Source organism: Delphinapterus leucas, chromosome 18, assembly GCF_059928025.1.
Source record: "Delphinapterus leucas isolate spDelLeu-1000000601 "Yukka" chromosome 18, BTC_Dleu_Yukka2, whole genome shotgun sequence".
Lineage (NCBI taxonomy): Eukaryota > Metazoa > Chordata > Mammalia > Artiodactyla > Monodontidae > Delphinapterus > Delphinapterus leucas.
The window spans coordinates 18,072,242-18,090,148 of NC_143146.1; the positions used below are offsets into that span (position 1 = coordinate 18,072,242).

Consider the following 17,907-nt stretch of genomic DNA (forward strand, 5'->3'; position numbering starts at 1 on the left):
TTCTCATTATTTACTGAAACCCTGAAACCATGGTTCCTTTTACAGATAGATATTATCCATCCATTAAAATACTGCTGCACATTGACTGTATATGAAAATCACTCAACCAAATACTTCCAAAACTCTAGATACAAATAATTTACTCCAGTACTCAGTTTCAGGTAGGATTATCAGATAGGATTAACAGGTTGATGACATATAATGGAAAGTCATCATTCACTAGTTATCACTGAGTATACCAATAAATAGAGCATTGGCACTTACCTGAATAACATGCTTCAGTTTATCAATAATCTGATTTATCACAGGATCGGTTCCTTTGACTTTGACTTCGGGATTTCCAGACTGGGCTTTGATTCCATTTCCAACCACACGCTGAGTATAGCTAACAAAGTGAAAAGTGAAAGGTACATGACTTAATAATCTGGTCACAGTATTATCTGCCACAACTTTTTGAACAGATTCGAGTTCAGAATCTTACTCCTTCAAGAGTATAAAATAATGTATTTTTTCTTGGACCAGAACCTGGCACAGCTGCAATGTTTTTTCCTGGTAAAACACTTAGCATGCAAATACAGACTATTCTATTGTTATCCTCTCAAAAGACCCAACCAAAAATTGTGTTTTTAATACTACTTACCAATATACTAAAAACAGTTAATATACATCTCACTTTGTTACCAATCTTTGCTGAATTACACACGTCTGAATCCATATCATCTGGGTCAATTCACTTCATTTTACACAGTATTTAGTTGAATCACAGTAATATTTTTTTACATACTGGACTACAAAAGAAATACATATACACATATACACATATATATGTCACATAATGTCAACTTAGTACTCAAACAAATATTTAGATTCATCAGTCACAAAGATGTATTAAGCACCCCCTCCTATATTCCAGTCCTATACTACATGACTGGGGTTATAAGGAGTTATAAGACTCAATTCTTATCCTCACAGCACTCATTATATACCTGGGAATATAATGTATCAGTTAACTTGTTCATTCATGCATTCATTCATTACATTATATTTAAAAGTTCTTACTAGATTCCAGCAATATAACTACCTTTATTTTCCTGACAGTGTGGTGTAGCATAATGACAAGTGAACAGTTAAAGCGCAGCAGTAGGAATGAAGGAGACGTTCAGTATGTGGTAGGGATAGCAAGAAGGAAGAGTATATGCCAAGTGAGAGGGAGGGATAACACAAGTAGTAAACATTGAACATATGGAGTTTATTTGGACCAAGGAGTTATAGCTTGAGGCAGCCCTTGAAATATTAAGGTAAGGATAGGTCTTGGATGTAGTTAATGTGCTCCCCAGGGCAAAAGATGACATCCCAGCATGGGAAATCGCAAAGGCCCGTGAGTAACACACACAGGGAAGCATAACTAGGCTTTTATTTACAAAGGGAGAGAACAAATGGGGGAAAGTAAGAGATGGGGGACATGCCCTGGAGGTTCCATCCCCTCTATGTTTAAGACTTTCCTCTGAGTAAAATGTTGCTTACATTAAAGTATCATGATAAAGTGGCCTCACAGACTTTTCAGGAAGCATTTTCCCATAATTTGTAATGTAATATCCCTTCTCTGTATTTGAGCAGAGTATCACAGTTATGCACATGAACCTTCGGAATTTTCTACAGCAGTGGAAACTCTTTGAAAAGATAAAAAGAGGTTCCATTGTTGAGAATATGGCCAAACAAAAGGAGTTTCAAGTAATATCCAGTTATTCCCAATATTACACATACCCAATGATCAATTTTCAAAAGCAGATCAAACAATTGCTAATTATGTCCTTCCAATGATAGTAAACGATGGAACTCTTTGATATGGATAATACCAATTGGATGTTATAAGAATAATGATATTAATAACTCTTTATTTTTAAAACAACCTTGAACTCGTTTCTTTATGCAGAAATAGAGGGTTTTAGAGTTAGGTATTCCAGTGTAAGTTAGTAACTTAGCAATATATACCAATAACAAATAGTAGAAGGAAAACAATTATGCATATACTATTAATGTGTACTAATATTCTTTAGTTAAGAAAAATCAAGTAAATTATAAATATTAGGCTTCTCTTAACTTCTCTGTAGCACTGTTATGTATTTCTTCCAAATATTTCAAGTAGATTACGCATGTGGCTCCCTTATTAGTGTGATTATTAATAATAATGATGAATAATGTGAATAAATAAATGGATAAATGATGACTATGACTCAGGCATTGTTTTAATTACTTTCTTTGGAGTCTGTCAGTTCATCTCAGTGACAAACATTTGTTGCAGCCATGAGAACATGCCTCATAGGCTTCAAAATATTGGAAGTGTCATTGACCAGGGCACCTGCCGCTTTGCTCTGAAATCTATTTGTTTGTCTCCTCCAACCAATGACTGAGTGCAGCAGAGATACTAACACAGACCCATCACTGGAAGACATAGCTTTCCCCTAATGGTCAATTTTGACTCAGGATTCCCTGCAGCCCCTGCTAAACCTGCCTTAGACGGCACCTCATGCCGAATGCTTCCACTCCACCTTGCTTCCCTCTCTCCTTCACTCCGGGTCACGTTTGCTTCATGGCCAACAGCTCTTCCAGCCTTACCCAGATTCCTCCCCGTTTTCACTCATAGGCATTTCACTTAATAAAACTCCTCTTGTGTTTAGTCCTTCTTTGGCATTTGCTTCTTGGAGGACCCAGAACAGTACACCATATAATATTTATACGATAATTATTCCCTATCTGTAGACTGGGGATCTAAGATTTGAATAGGTTAAGTAACTCTCCCAAGGCAACACTGCTGGTTAAATATACAGCAAGGATATGAACACAGGGAATGTGAGCTCTAGATACAATCATTCAATAATTATGAATGAAAACTCCTGAAACCAACTAACATAAAGATACAATTAGCTTGGTGCAAAGTGTTTGTTTTTTTAATTGTTTTGTTTTGACTTGATTTTTTTTTACTCTAACTATAGCATTTCAAAGTCTTCACCGCTTCTAATTAAAAGGGATATACTATTTTCTTCAAAAACCTCTTCAACGAACAGTTGTATATTACTAGATAAAGAGTGAAATAACAGTTGCTGGCAGGGTGAGACTGAACTAATAGACTGCAAGTTTGCCTTAAGATTTTCCTTTGTTTCACCTGAAATACAGACATAATGCCAACAATGGAAACTGAGACTCCTCTCTTAACTTTAAATAAACACTTACTTGGTTCACGTCTTGATTTATTCATAGACCATGAAACTTTCTTTTAACATTCAAGAATATTGTTCCACATTAATCCAAAGAATTGCTTATTTTTTGTTCTTAATTATTACAGTAAATAACTCGTTAAATTTATCAGAATTACAATTGATCAATAATCTCCTTCCCAGCTAGTATATTATCGAATAGTTCAGGATCACTATTCTTATGTATCATCTAAGTAAGAAAAAAATATTGCAAAGCAGGGCATTTAAGATACTTTAAGTGAAACATACTTTAATAAAATTATTCTTTTCTGTTTTTGTAAGGTTAAGAAGAACCACAGTGCAATAGTGATATACACACACCAGAATGATTTAAATGAAAAAAGATGATACCAAGCATTGGCACGGATGTAGGGCAGTTAGAACCCTCTCTCCTTGTGGATGGGAGTTTAAACTGATATAAACCACTATTTGACGTGTATCCGGGTATATACTAAACAATGTTTACCAAAAGAAAGGTATAGAATTTTCGGAGAAGTACTATGCAAAAGAGCACCCAACTGGACAAAACCCAAATATCCCTAAACATTAGCATGGGCAAATAAATGGTAGAATATTTACATAATGTCATACTATATAGCAATGAGAATGAGTGAATTACAACTATATTCCAAATCTTATAAGCAACATATGGAACATGTGCTATGATTCCATTCATTAAAAGTTAAAAACTAATCAATGATGTTCCAAATCACCATAAGTACTACTCGAGGAGATAGTGTGCAGAAGCTTGAAGGGGGTTTCTGGGGTTCTAGTAATATGTTTTTTGATTTGGATCCTGGCTCCACAAGAGTACTCATTTTATATTAAAAAAAAAAAAAGAATTGAACTGCATAGTTAAAATTTGGATACCTCACTGTATACATGTATTTTCAACCTAAACAAACATTTACGTTGAAAACTTCTCGTGTTCTTTTTCTTAATATGCATACAACAGACAAATTTGCATTGAACAATGTATAAATAAAAGATCAACATAGGTATTTTTAACACGGGCTAAATGGTTTTGTCATCATAAAATTAGTAATTTAGGCTCCTAGTCTGACACAAAAACTCCCTGCAGACTTTAATTTGCATGCAAAAAATACAGTTACTAAATCAAATCAAAGTTTTTCCAACAGACTTCTTATATGAGTTTTTCTCATTATGAAATTTTAATAAATCATTAATCACTCTTTTTCCTCCTACATGTACAAGTAATGGGTAAAACATTTCAAGGAACCCTACAGAGGCTTCTTGACTTGAAAAACTGCTCACATTTCAATGAGAAGGAGGGAACAAAACACACACAAAAAAGAGGCAAATTTTTTGTTAGAGAAGTAATAGACCCACCATCTGTGCCTGTTTCTTTTAAGCAGGTCTGGGAATGGATGACAGCAGTTTAATAGGAATACTCATTCCACAAGTTTGACTTGCTTCTCATTAACATGGAAAAAGGCAAGTACGGATATATTTACATTCTATAAAAATGTTTTAAAATGATGATTAACAAGATTCCAGTTCTCTTTGTGTTCAACAGATGAAATATTAAAAAGAAGTGCTAATACATCTACACACGGTATGTCATTAGGAAGTCATTTCTCCTGACGTTACCAACATTTCTTATTTGAAACACACCATGCCCTCTTGGCTGATATTAATTTCATTTTCTTGGGAATGCAATAGAATTTGTTTCAGATTCACATCAAAAGTATGGTATTTTGATGTGCACTTATACAATTTCAGGTGGAAAATATATAAAATCTGTCCCTGGAATTCATCATGAATCATTAAAGTGATCTGTCTTAGAAGTTTTTGATAGCTTCACTGGGACAAGATAGAAGAATATGATCATTGATCAGAGATGAGGAAAACACCTTATCAGGGGCTTTCTCTTTCTACTATTATTGCCAACTCTGTTAGAGATTCAAGATTGAGAATGGGGACCATGTTGGTGGTGGTGGTAATAGTAGCAGCAGTAGTAGATGTTTTGTTTATATCCTTTTTCCTGACTTGGTTAGATGATTGTATATTAAAATTCCTTCCATTTCCAGAGTTCTGAGTCTCCTAATTTTAGGAGGTGTCTTTGACTCTGGTAAACACATTGCTGTCTCTGGTCTAAAGGTCTGGGAAGCACAGGGTAGGTATTCATCAGTGAACCCCTTCCTCCAGAACAAATTTTTCTTTCAAATCATCTCTGGGCCCCCCTTCTTGGTTTTGGTAGCAAATGTGAAGTAAGTACTAGTGATCTGTCTTTTGTAACTTTTTCTCAAGTACCTGGGTGACACTGGATGCCACTGATGAATGCTGTTTTGTGCACATGCAGCTTCTATACAGCCCTTCTCCTTGACAGTGAAGGTCTTAATCTTCGAACTCTCAGAACAGATAGGAGTCATATGATTGATTTCATGTGCCAGGTTTAAGAGAATAACCTTTCATGATAGGTAAGAGGACTACAGGGGATTTAGAGAATGCAGATATCTGTAGAATCAATTAAAAAAGATTCAACCTTCTGTGATTCCACTATCTCACTTCAACTGTTGAGCCACAAACTATTTTTAAGTTAATTTCTACCATTTATTTGACTTTATAATTATAGATAATAATGTCTAAGTTTGAAATATATGTTTCTGACCTTAAATAATGAAGTCAAAATAAATAGAATCGATAGAGACCTTATTATGGCCTTTATTATTATTTATAGATAACTAAGTACCTACTGAGGATATCACAGTTTGTGATATCATATGGAAAACACTCATAAACATTATTCTAATAAGGTAATGTCATGCTTTGTATAGCAATCAACAAGGAATTTTTAGCAGATCACTACATATAACGTTATATAAATTTCATCTCACCAACCTTTTGATAGAGACATTACAAAATCCTAAAAGCCCCTAGAGTCTTACACAGTTTTTTGTATTGTTTTGCAAATGTAATTGGCACCAACATTAGTTAAACTTCAGACATGAAACTAACAACTGCATCAAAATATACTTTAAAATTAGTTGCGAGATACAATAATTCTCAGATTATCAACATACCATGCAAATGAACCACCCAGGTATTACCTACCAATACATAACACAATAAAATCAGAGAGAAAGAAACTTTGAATTTCAGAGCATACTGGTTTCCTGGGGCCACTATAACAAACTACCACAAAGTAGCTGCTTCCACAGTCCTACACAGCAAACAGGAACACAGATGAGCAATTTACAAATAAACACCAATGAGAGGGGGAAGGGCAGTCATAATGGTAAGATATATTTTAACTGACGGGCAGTTAATTAAATATTTTTTAATATATTTATTAATCCTACCTTTAATGGAATCATTTTCTTTTTTCTTCCTTTACTTTTGGAAATTTGTAGCTTGTTTTTTTCCATAAAGGACACTCTGACAAATACATTTTTCAAAGTTTAAATCCATCATCAGTACTCTACTAATTGGACAGTTTTGATATGTGGTTGGTCCATGTACTTTTGGATTGGGGGTGGGAATCTGTCAAGGAAGCCAACAAGCTCAGTATTATGTAGCTTTTATTGTAAATACTTCTGTCTGCTCTTATTTTAGGCATGACCAAATAAATTGGTTAGAATATTAATGCAAGTCAGACATAATAACATAAGAAGAACTACATGGAAAAAATGCTTATATATAACATATACATAATATATAATAATATAATATATAATGTATATACATATAAACATTTATATATACATAAAATAAACATTTAGATACACAATAATATACACATATATTTATATGTACTTATACACACACATACCCTACTGTTCCCGTATACACTTTCTTTACATTCATTTTCAATAGCAAAAAAGTGGACTTCCTGGGCCCATAAAAGAGATTTGAAATTTTAAAAGATTTGTAAATAATTTTTCTTAAGGAAAGTAAGCCTGTAGTAATTAATTAGTATATAGAAAACAATTAGAAGTTGAACATAACACATCCATTTGAATACCCAGTTTCAACCCTGTCTCCAATCCCAACTTAAAGTTCTGTCCATTTTGTGGTCTGTTGAATCTCAAAAAATAAAAATTGATAGGTTTCAAATGACAGTTATTATGGAGAGGAAGCTGGAGGAGGTGGGGAAATAGCTCAGCTTTCTGTCCATCCTCATCTTAACTACACCACAGCCAAATTCCTACTATCAGACAGTCCTGAAAAAACAATCCACTTGTGTAATGGACTCTAATTTGTGTTCACTTGCATATATGAGAAAATTGCTTCTCCAGCTATTTCTTGGCAAACCCGGTTATGCGGTGCAAAAAAACAGCTGGACCTAGTTCCATAGACAGAACTCTATGGGCCTAGGGACTTTCAGATTCCTACAGTTGTGATTCCTCTCTGGACACACTTGGCTGGCTCAGTATGTGAAAAAGCTGCATACACAGAAGGCGGGAGGTTTCTGATGGCTGGCAGAGTCCAAACAGAATGGGTGTTTCTGGTCCAGATGACCTGGAGATTCTGTACCTCGAGGCAAATTTGGCCAACCTCTCCCTCACTCTCTGTGCTTTTCCTCTACTTCCCCTCTTTCAGTCATTTAAATGATTTCTGCAAGGTCCTTCGGTTTACACTCTGTTCCTCCTGCCTAGAAACTTCTATCTCTTTCCCCAGTCCCTACACCAAGCTTTAAAAGGGGTTTTGCTAATGGGATTAAATCTGAGATTCTGAGATAGAGAGATTACCCTGGATTATCCATGTGGGCCCCAAATGCCCATATGACATGTATCCCTTTAAGTGGGAGACAGAGGGAGATTTTTGGTTTTGGATTTTTTTTTAATTAATTAATTTTATTTTTGGTTGCGTTGGGTCTTTGTTGCTGCACATGGGCTTTCTCTAGTTGTGGTGAGCGGGGGCTACTCTTCCTTGCAGTGCACGGGCTTCTCATTTTGGTGGGTTCTCTTGTTGCAGCGTACCGACTCTAGGCACGTGGGATTCAGTAGTTGTGGCATGCAGGCTCAGTAGTTGTGGCTCACGGGCTCTAGACCGCAGGCTCAGTGGTTGTAGCGCACGCGCTTAGTTGCTCCGCTGCATGTGGGATCTTCCCAGACTAGGGCTCGAACCCGTGTCCCCTGCATTGGCAGGCGGGTTCTTAACCACTGCACCACCAGGGAAGCCTCTGGTTTTTGTTTTTTTACAGAAGTAAAAGGAGAAGGCAATAGGACCACTAGGCAGGGACTGAAGTGATGCTGCCACAAACCCAAGAATGCTAGAAGCTTGAAGAGGCAAGGAATGAATTCTCCCCTAGAACCACGGCCTTAGTGCAACTTGATTTGGGCCCAGCGATATCGATTTCAGACTTCAGACCTCCAAAACTGTTAGCTATCACATTTCTGCAGTTGTAAGCCACTCACTGGTAATTTGCTAGAGCAGTCACAGGAAACTAATACAACTAACTGCCAACTAGGGTGTCTCTTCTAGGTTGTTGGCTCTTGTAACTATTGCTTGCTAACACTTTTTTTTTCTGGGATACATGTATCATTATTTTAATTAAGTAATTAACTGCACAATAGTTAGTGCCTATAACTCCCTTCTAGACTGTAAATTCTTTTTTTTTTAACATTTTTATTGGGGTATAATTGCTTTACAATGGTGTGTTAGTTTCTGCTTTATAACAAAGTGAATCAGTTATACATATACATATGTTCCCGTATCTCTTCCCTCTTGCGTCTCCCTCCCTCCCACCCTCCCTATCCCACCCCTCCAGGTGGTCACAAAGCACCGAGCTGATCTCCCTGTGCTATGCGGCTGCTCCCCACTAGCTATCTACCTTACGTTTGGTAGTGTATATATGTCCATGCCTCTCTCGCTTTGTCACAGCTCACCGTTTAGACTGTAAATTCTTGAGGTCAATTAGTGTGTCTGTCTTAATGATCCTCTAGTTCCAGGGCTTGACAAAATGCTTTGAATATGAGAGCTTAACACATATTTGCTACCTGAGTGCATATATGACTGATACAAAAGTAGACCAAAAAATAACTTTCAGGAGCTAAGTTATCTTTTCCAGAACGGGTTCTTATGAAATTCCTCAATGTTCCTGAATTTGGTAACAAATCCCATGAATCTGTAACTTCATTTTAATGCTGATGTGGTCCAGTTTTAAATAGTTTCTGAATAGCACTTTTTAATGGAGTCTCATCCAAGTTCTCATTAGAAATAAAAATAAATGAGTAAAACAGAACAAACAACATAAACACTAAATCCTAAAACTGACACTCAATATGTAAACTAACTGTAAAAACAATTAAGTTAAACCTTCCTATCCGTATTTTACTTCACAGGAGGGAAGAATTTCCTCTATATAAAATCTGGTAAGATGGCAGTTGGCTCTCCCTAGCCTGTCGCTGAGTCATTCCTGCAGGAGCCCTGAGAGGCAGCAGTTGTTCTTCTACAGCCCCAGTCCTGTTTTTCTGAGGGGCCTAATACAGACTCCTTGAGAGGCTGAAGCTACAATAAAAGAGCAAGATGCAGCAAGATCCTGCCAGGACCTGGAGAATATTTCCCTCAAGAAAAGTCTTGTTGGGTGAAGCAACAGAGGAGCCTGGGTACTGAAGCGATCTATAACCCAAGCGATTCGGGTCTTAATCACATAGGCTTCCCAGCATCTTCGCTCCCTCTGCTGCTGCCCCCTCCCTGATCTCGCTCCCCCTAGCAAGAATTCAGCCTCTTTTCCTACTTTCCCTTCCTTTTCCCACATTACGACTTTGCTACTTAGTACAAAAAGATTTTCACGAAGTTTAGGGAACAATGGAGAGAGTATAAAGCAAATCAAGAAATTCCTGATAAACACGTGACCTGCGCCATACCAACGGGCTATTAAAAATTAATTTCAAAATAAAATACAGCCTTTCTTTAGAATCCCCACCCAGAAATCGGTAACGTATATCATTTACAAACAGTACTCATTCTTGCCCCCCACTCTACATGTGTGCTGAACATTGCAATGCGTCTTGTGCCTTGAACGAGACAGCACAGGACAGGTATGCACCTTAGCCTAGCTGAGCTATTCCAATAAATGCTTGCTGGCTACTGAGGGGATGTGCATATCAACCTACTCTCCTCCAGTTTAGAATTAAAAAGAAGCTCAGCCATCATCTCAAAGGTAAGTGAGATGTAAATGTGGCTATTTATTTTTTATTCAAAAACCTGATTTTAGATAAATATTACTACCTTCTAGGTAAAGAGAATGGGGAAAATATAACAGAAAACACACACACAACTAAAAATCATCCTGCGAAAACAAGAAAGGGAATATCGTGTTGAAGACTTAGGGAAAGAATACCCCTAAAAATGATTTTACTGTTGAACAAGAAGAAATGTTTAGAAAATTGCTTTAAACTACTTAAACTATGAAGAGTATGTAGAAAGAAAGGTCATTTATGAAACAGGAGCTGAAAGTCATAATGACAAAATGGGCCTAAATGACAAAATGGGAGATGGGTGAGATCAGGAGGTTTATATAAAAACTAAAATGCAATAGCACAATTTCCATCCACAATGGGATCCGTGGAGAACAAAACTGATGCACTGAAAAGCTCAAGCAGCAATTGAATCAGGGCCCAGGGGGAAAGAGAAAGGCAGAAAATGATGACAGAAAAGATGGTAGATGGAATGCCAGAGATGCGAGTTCTGACTCAAGAATAATTTGTGAACCTGAGAAAGAAACGAGAGTAACTTGATATGAAACAATAATCAAAGCTATAACTTAATATGAAGAAGAAAAGAACTAACCAGATTCTAGTGGTTGTGGTGGGAAAACAGTGAAGACTTACCCATATGTAGACAGAAACTAGCCAAACCCCAAAACTGCAAAAATAAAGAAAATATCTGACTAATATATATATAGAAAAAAAAAGTTAGTTAAAAATAAATTATATCAGGTTTACTTTAGACCTTTCTTCTGCTGTGTGAATATATTAGAAGATGTGGAGACTTTAATAAGAATATGACCAAAAACATCATATCTATCAGGTTCTGTATCAAGGTTGAATGCAAAGGGATGACATCTCTATATATCCCACTGATCTGTCCTTCCAAAAATAATTTGCTCAAGGACATATCGGTACATATTGGGGAAAACTTATCAAAATTAAACTTTCAAGAAGCAGGAAGTTGTGAATCCAAAATCCTGAAAGGAGACAACTGATCCAATTAAAGTTCATTTTACGTGTTTTATAATTGTTTACCACAAACTTATGATTAAAGTAAAATTTCAAAAGAAAATAAGTATTTAATAAATGCAATGATATTTCATACTCCTAGTTATAATACTAGATATTGAGGATTGTTAGGGGCAAAGGGAAGGAAAAGCATTCTACATCCCCCATCTAACATTGAGTGAACTCAAGAGATAGCATTAAACATTCCTGTAGGCTCTACTGAAAGTGTACAGATTCAGAACACTAGTGACCATTTCCAACATGATCATTCTAGTCTAGACCATATATGCCTTTTTCCTTATCTGATTATGGCAAAAGACTCCCTGCTTCACCTTGATCCCCTTCACCTTTTCTTTACACAAGAGCCAGAGAGACCTTATTAAAAGTAATTCAGATCATGCCACTTCTCTACTTAAGACTTTTCAATAGATCCCATCTCAGAGGGAATTCCAAAGTCCTTACAATGGCCTACAAGGCCCTCTCTCCGCAATCTGCCTCTTCTCCTTTGTTTCTCTGACATCATCTACTAATACTCTTCCTCTCCTTCATTATGCTTCAACCACACTGGCTTCCATGATGGTACTCTATGAATAAGTCCACAGGCTCCTGATTCAGGGTTATTGCACAAGCTGTGTTCTCTCTGGATGCTCTTTTCTCAGTAAAGCATGGCTTCTCCTCATCTCTTTCAAGTCTTTCCTCAAATGCCTTCCACCTGATATATAATTGCCATGTCTGGCAGTTTTAAACATGGCATCAAAATAGGCTGACATTCTTCTCATCAAGAGATGGATCTGTGTTTCCTTCCCTTCATCTGGTCATGCTTGTTACTGCTATAACCAGGAGAGTACGGCAAGTAATTTTATGGACTTCTAAGGCTAGATAGTAAAAGCCCATACACTTCTGCCTGGTTCCCTTGGAAAGCTCAGTCTCTGGGAACCCAGCTACCATATGAGGAGTTCAACCACACTGATACCACCATGACGGAGAAGCCATATATAAGCCATGTGGAGGTCCTCTAGTGAAGAGTCCCTCTCAGCTAAGCCACACCCATCAATTTACAAGACATAGAGAAAAAGGCGTGGACCTTCCACACTGACTTGTTTGCCAGCTGAGCACAACTGAATCACCCTAGTTAATGACACGGGAGCAGAAGAATCACCCAGATGAATCCTGCTAGAATTCCCTAACCTAAAGAATCCATGAGAAAAATAATAAAAGAAATAATCCATGAGAAAAATAAAAATCAAAACACTTCGATTTCAGATAAAGTAGAATTTAAGTGGAAATGTTCACAGGAAAAAATTAAAATATCAATAATACAAGTCAAGGTAGTCATTAAAGGTATAGCAGCAATAATTCTTTATTCAATGAGTTACATACCATGAACATTTATAAGGCAAAATGTATTAATGATACATGAATGTATAATTACAGATAAAATTATAATTGGAAGATATTTAATTGTGATAGAATTAGCATGTCTCAGTTATAACTGATTAAATAGATTAAAAGATTAAAAATATAATCTGACCATCTAACGTATAAGATTTTTTAATACGTATATTCAAAAATTTGTGGGCTTCCCTGGTGGCGCAGTGGTTGAGAGCCCACCTGCAGGGGACATGGGTTCGTGCCCCGGTCCAGGAAGATCCCACATGCCGCGGAGTGGCTGGGCCCGTAAGCCATGGCCGCTGAGCCTGCATGTCCGGAGCCTGTGCTCCGCAACGGGAGAGGCCACGACAGTGAGAGGCCCGCGTACCACAAAAAAAAAAAAAAATTTGTGTACCATGACGAATATGTTTCTTTCAGGTCTCCACTGAAGATGAAAAATGGATTATATTTAAGACCGCAAAGAAAGTCTCATTATATTTTTAAAAGTAGAAATTATGTGGGTTATATTACCTACCCAAAAAACTCAATACGATTGTATAGAAAAATCTCAAACTGTTCATCCCAAAGATTGAATCTCATCATCACAAAGATTGACTCTGAGTCCTATTTTAGTCTTAACTCACAACACGAATTTGGTTATTTATTAACTTTTCTTGAACCTCAAGTGCCTTAATGTCTAAAACATCAGTGATGTGGTCTAATTTTCAGGGTGCCTTGAGTACTAAGTGAAACTATATATGTATACTGCCAACAATAAGCATTTTAATAAATATTAGTACTATTATTTTGATCTAAAAAAGAATTAAAAACTATTCATTTTTAGAATGCTTCATTTTTCTCTAATCATAGATGTAAAAGAGATACACAGAATCAAAGGGAAAAAATACTGAGAATAATACTTTTGAAATAAGAAGGTCAGTTATTTCTTATAAGAACATTTCCCGCAGATAGAAGTTTACATAAACTGCTTCAAAATAATACAAAATTCTGAGGAACTAGCTCATCTAGTGAGTTTTATTATTCCAATATCAACTGCCTGGTTTAGATAACGTGCTGCAATTATATAAAATGTCCTCTTTGGGGGAAACTGGGTAGTGGGTATATGAGGGTCTCTCTGTATTTTGTTTGTAACTTCTTGTGAGTCTATAATTACTTCGAAATAAAAAGTTAAAAAAAATTCAAATCCTAGAGAACGTGATTCAAGAAGAGAGAGAAAAGTTGCAAGACAAATTAGAGAGTGCCTTAGAAACAGTGAATTTAACCCTTCAAAATGAAAGAACTGGGAACAAACAGAACTCTTACCTGAGGAAAAACATTAAAAAAATATGATTAAATGAAATACAAATTTATTACTGAAAAAAATCCGAGGAAATTAAGCAGCAGCAACCCCTGCAGTTACCAATCCACTACATCTGAGGTTTTCCAAAATCTCAGTTCTTTTTGAAAATAAGGTAGCCCCTTTAACATACCTATTTAGTGGTACTATAAAATATCAATTACCATTAAAAAGAACCTTATTGTATGCTAAGGGGAGCTACAAAAACAAAGGTTACTGTTCTTGGAAAATGCAAACCAAGGGAAGATATGAAATTGTCAAGGCTAATTAGATTCAACTAGGAGAGTAAGGATTCCTGACACAGACTGAATATTTCTACTTTATGCAGACAAAAGGGCATCCGATAAAGGGCACATACCATACATTACTCAGGAGACCAAACCTTGGAGACACAAGTCTGACATTTTCTATTTCCTTTAAAACAACCCTGCAAATCTCTTGGAACCCACAGCAACACACTTGGAGATTTGAGATTACCCGATAATTTCAGAACTGATGTTTGACATAACACTGACGTGTTGAATATTTTCCTTTAGCCACAGGAGATCTCCAGCTCCAGAAATCATAAGTCAAAGGAGCGTGCACTCAATTCATTCTCTGTTATTGAGTGGTTTGTTTTTGCTAGATAATTTATGGAAAATTAGCACAAAATGACAGCTATGATATGGTGTAAGAATACCAAGCAGATGAAAAACTTGAATATTATTGCCAACACAAGATAAGAAGGGCAGTCAGCAAATAAAGGTCAAATGAAAGAATCAACCTAAGTGTCTATGTAATGTCAACCCTGAAATGCAGTTTCAGCAAAAGTCTGGACAAACAGAGTTTGGTTGCCTTTTTTTCTTGCTTAAGCTATACTCTGAAATTCTCCATGGCCGCAGATATAAACCATTAACAAAATCCTAACAAATGTTTATTACTTTTGACTCAATAATTTAAATTTTACCACGGTGAGTAAATCCACAGAAGAGTAGTAGTCCAAATACCAGGAGAAAGAAATTCATCACTGCATTATTTTGGTGGGCAAAATTCAAAATAATTGAAGTATACATCAGCAAATTACGGCACATTCATTCTGAGGAATCACATACAAACATTAAAAATTATTTATAAAATTATTTATAAAAAGCTGACTTGGAGAAATTCTGGCTATACTATGTTAAGTGACAAAAGCAATATTAAAATCGTTTATATAATATTACCACAGCCATATGAAAATTATGCTTAGAATAATTAATAACACATTTTCAAGTATATGGTGACCATAACATTTATTGGACATCCAGGCCATTACTAAGAGTGAAAAAATGGCTACTAATAAATAGTTTAGGACAAGAGGTCTAAATTGGGAACGTCCTAGAGTCACAGGACAGGTCTCACCCTACCTGTGTTGTGTTTTACTATGTTCCAGACAGGGCTTCAAGTAGTTTGCACATTTAATCTCATTTAATCCACATGAGAACACAGGGATGTGGATAACATTAGTATTCACATTTTATAGGTGAATACACTGAGGCACAGAGACATTTAATAACTTGCCCCAATTTGGCGAGTTTGAATTTAAGGCCAGTCTGGCTAAGGAGTCCATGTTTTTAACCACTGTGCAAAATGCTTCCTAGAAACACGGGAAGGAAACACACCAAACAGTGGAGACTGAATTTGGAGAAATTGTAATGCTTTCTTAAATGATTCAAAATTTTCTAGACTGTCTATGCCAATTGCATATCATTTTCAAAAGAAAAACATTTGAAATGAATCTGTAATTTATTAACATAAAAGAAAATGCTGCACCTATTTGCCCATCTTTTGGTATAAAATAAACTATAAAATAATAGTGATTGTGGATTAACAAATCAGTATCTTGAAACCATTTGTAATTTTATTTTCTTAATTATTTGCTGATTTTATAAGTACAATGATCATTTAGTTTCCTTTTTTGTCCCTCTTTACAAATGAGTGATTTCTCTGGAATTTATCAGAATATCAAGTTGGGAATGTTTTCTCACAAAAAAACCCTAAAAGAAAAATGAATTTCTTAGTATCTTTCTTCCACAGCTCTTTTCTTTTTTTTCTGTTTCAAATCATTTTTTATTTTTTTTAATACTACTTTCTTGAGTTATAATATACATGTAAAAAAAGCACATATTTAATATTTAATGTACACAACTTGATGAGTTTGGAGATAAGTTTACACCTTTGAAACTATCACCACCATCCAGCCGTACACATATTCACGACTTCACAAAGTTTCCTCCTGTCCCCTTTATTATTATTTGTGTAGGTGGTAAGAATACAACATAAGACCTACCCTCTTAGAAACTTTTAAGTACACAATATAGTATTGTTAGCTATAGGCACTATATTGTATAGTAGATTTCCAGAATTTATTTACCTTACATAAATAAAACTTGGCACACTTTGACCATCACTGTCCCATTTTCCCCTCTCCCAGCCCCTGCCAATCACCATTCTACTCTCTCCTCTTATGATTTTTGACTTTTTTTTTTTTATGGCCATGCCACGTGGCTCACAGATCGTAGTTCCCCAACCAGGGATAGAACCCATGCCCCCTACAGTGGAAGTAGAGTCCTAACCACTGGACCACCAGGGAATTCCCAAATTTGACTATTTTAGAGTCCACATATAAATGAGATCATACAGTTTTTGTCTTTCTGTAATTTCCTCCACGTTCATCCATGTTGTTGTAAATGGCAGGATTCTCTCCTTTTTAAAGTCTAAATAATATTCCACTGCTTGTATATATCACATTTTCTTTATACATTCATCCATCCATGGGCATTTTGGTTGCTTCCATATCTCGGTTAATGTAAGTAATGCGGCAATGAACGTCAGAGTGCAGATAGATAATTCTTCAGGATCCTAAACTCAATTCCTTTGGATAAATACCCAGAAGTAAGGTTGTCCTAGCTTTAATTTTTTGAGGAACCTCCATGCTGTTTTCCCTAATGGCTGAATCAATTTACATTCCTACCAACAGTGCACCAGAGTTCCTTTTCCCTGACATCCTCATCAACACTTTTTTGTTGTTGTTCTTAAATAGCCATCCTAACAGGTGTGAAGTGATATCTCATTGTGGTTTTGATTTGCATTTCCCTGATGATTAATGACGTTGAGCAACTTTTCATATCTCTACTGACCATTAGTACGTCTACTTTAGAAAAATGTCTATTCAGGTCCTTTGCTCAGTGTTTAATCAGGTTATTTGTTTTTTGCTATTGAGTTGTAGGAGTTCCTTATATATTTTGAATATTAACCCCTTATCAGATATATGATTTGCAAATTTTTTCTCCCATTCAATATGTTGCCTTTTCATTCTCTTGATGGTTTCCTTTAGTTCACAGAAGCTTTTTAGTTTAATGTAGTTCCACTTGTTTATTTTTGTTTTTATCACCTGTACTTTTGGCATCATATCCAAAAAAATCATTGCCAAGACCAATGTCAAGGAGCCTTTTCCCTATATTCTTCTGTAGGCATTTTATGGTTTCAGGCCTGACATTTAAGCCTTTAACCCATTTTGAGTTGATTTTTGTGTTGGTATAAGATGTAGATCCAATTTCATTCTTTTGCATGTGTATATCCAGTTTCCCCAGCATCATTTATTGAAGAGATCTATCCTTTCCCTTTTTTGTATTCTTGGCGCTCTTGCTAAAGATCAATCGATTGTGCATGTATGGGTTAATTTCTGGGCTCTCTATTTCATTCCATTGATCTAGGTGTT

The 17,907-nt window shown here is 36.0% G+C and overlaps 1 protein-coding gene across 1 annotated transcript in view; it reads right to left on the reverse strand.

Annotated features, from left to right (window-relative positions):
* GPC5 (glypican 5) overlaps positions 1–17,907 on the reverse strand; it is a 639,840-nt gene that overhangs the window by 208,197 nt on the left and 413,736 nt on the right. Inside the window, exon 6 of the mRNA XM_022576945.3 lies at positions 265–385. Within this exon, the coding sequence (XP_022432653.2) occupies positions 265–385 (121 nt within the window). The remainder of the gene's footprint in view (positions 1–264; positions 386–17,907) is intronic.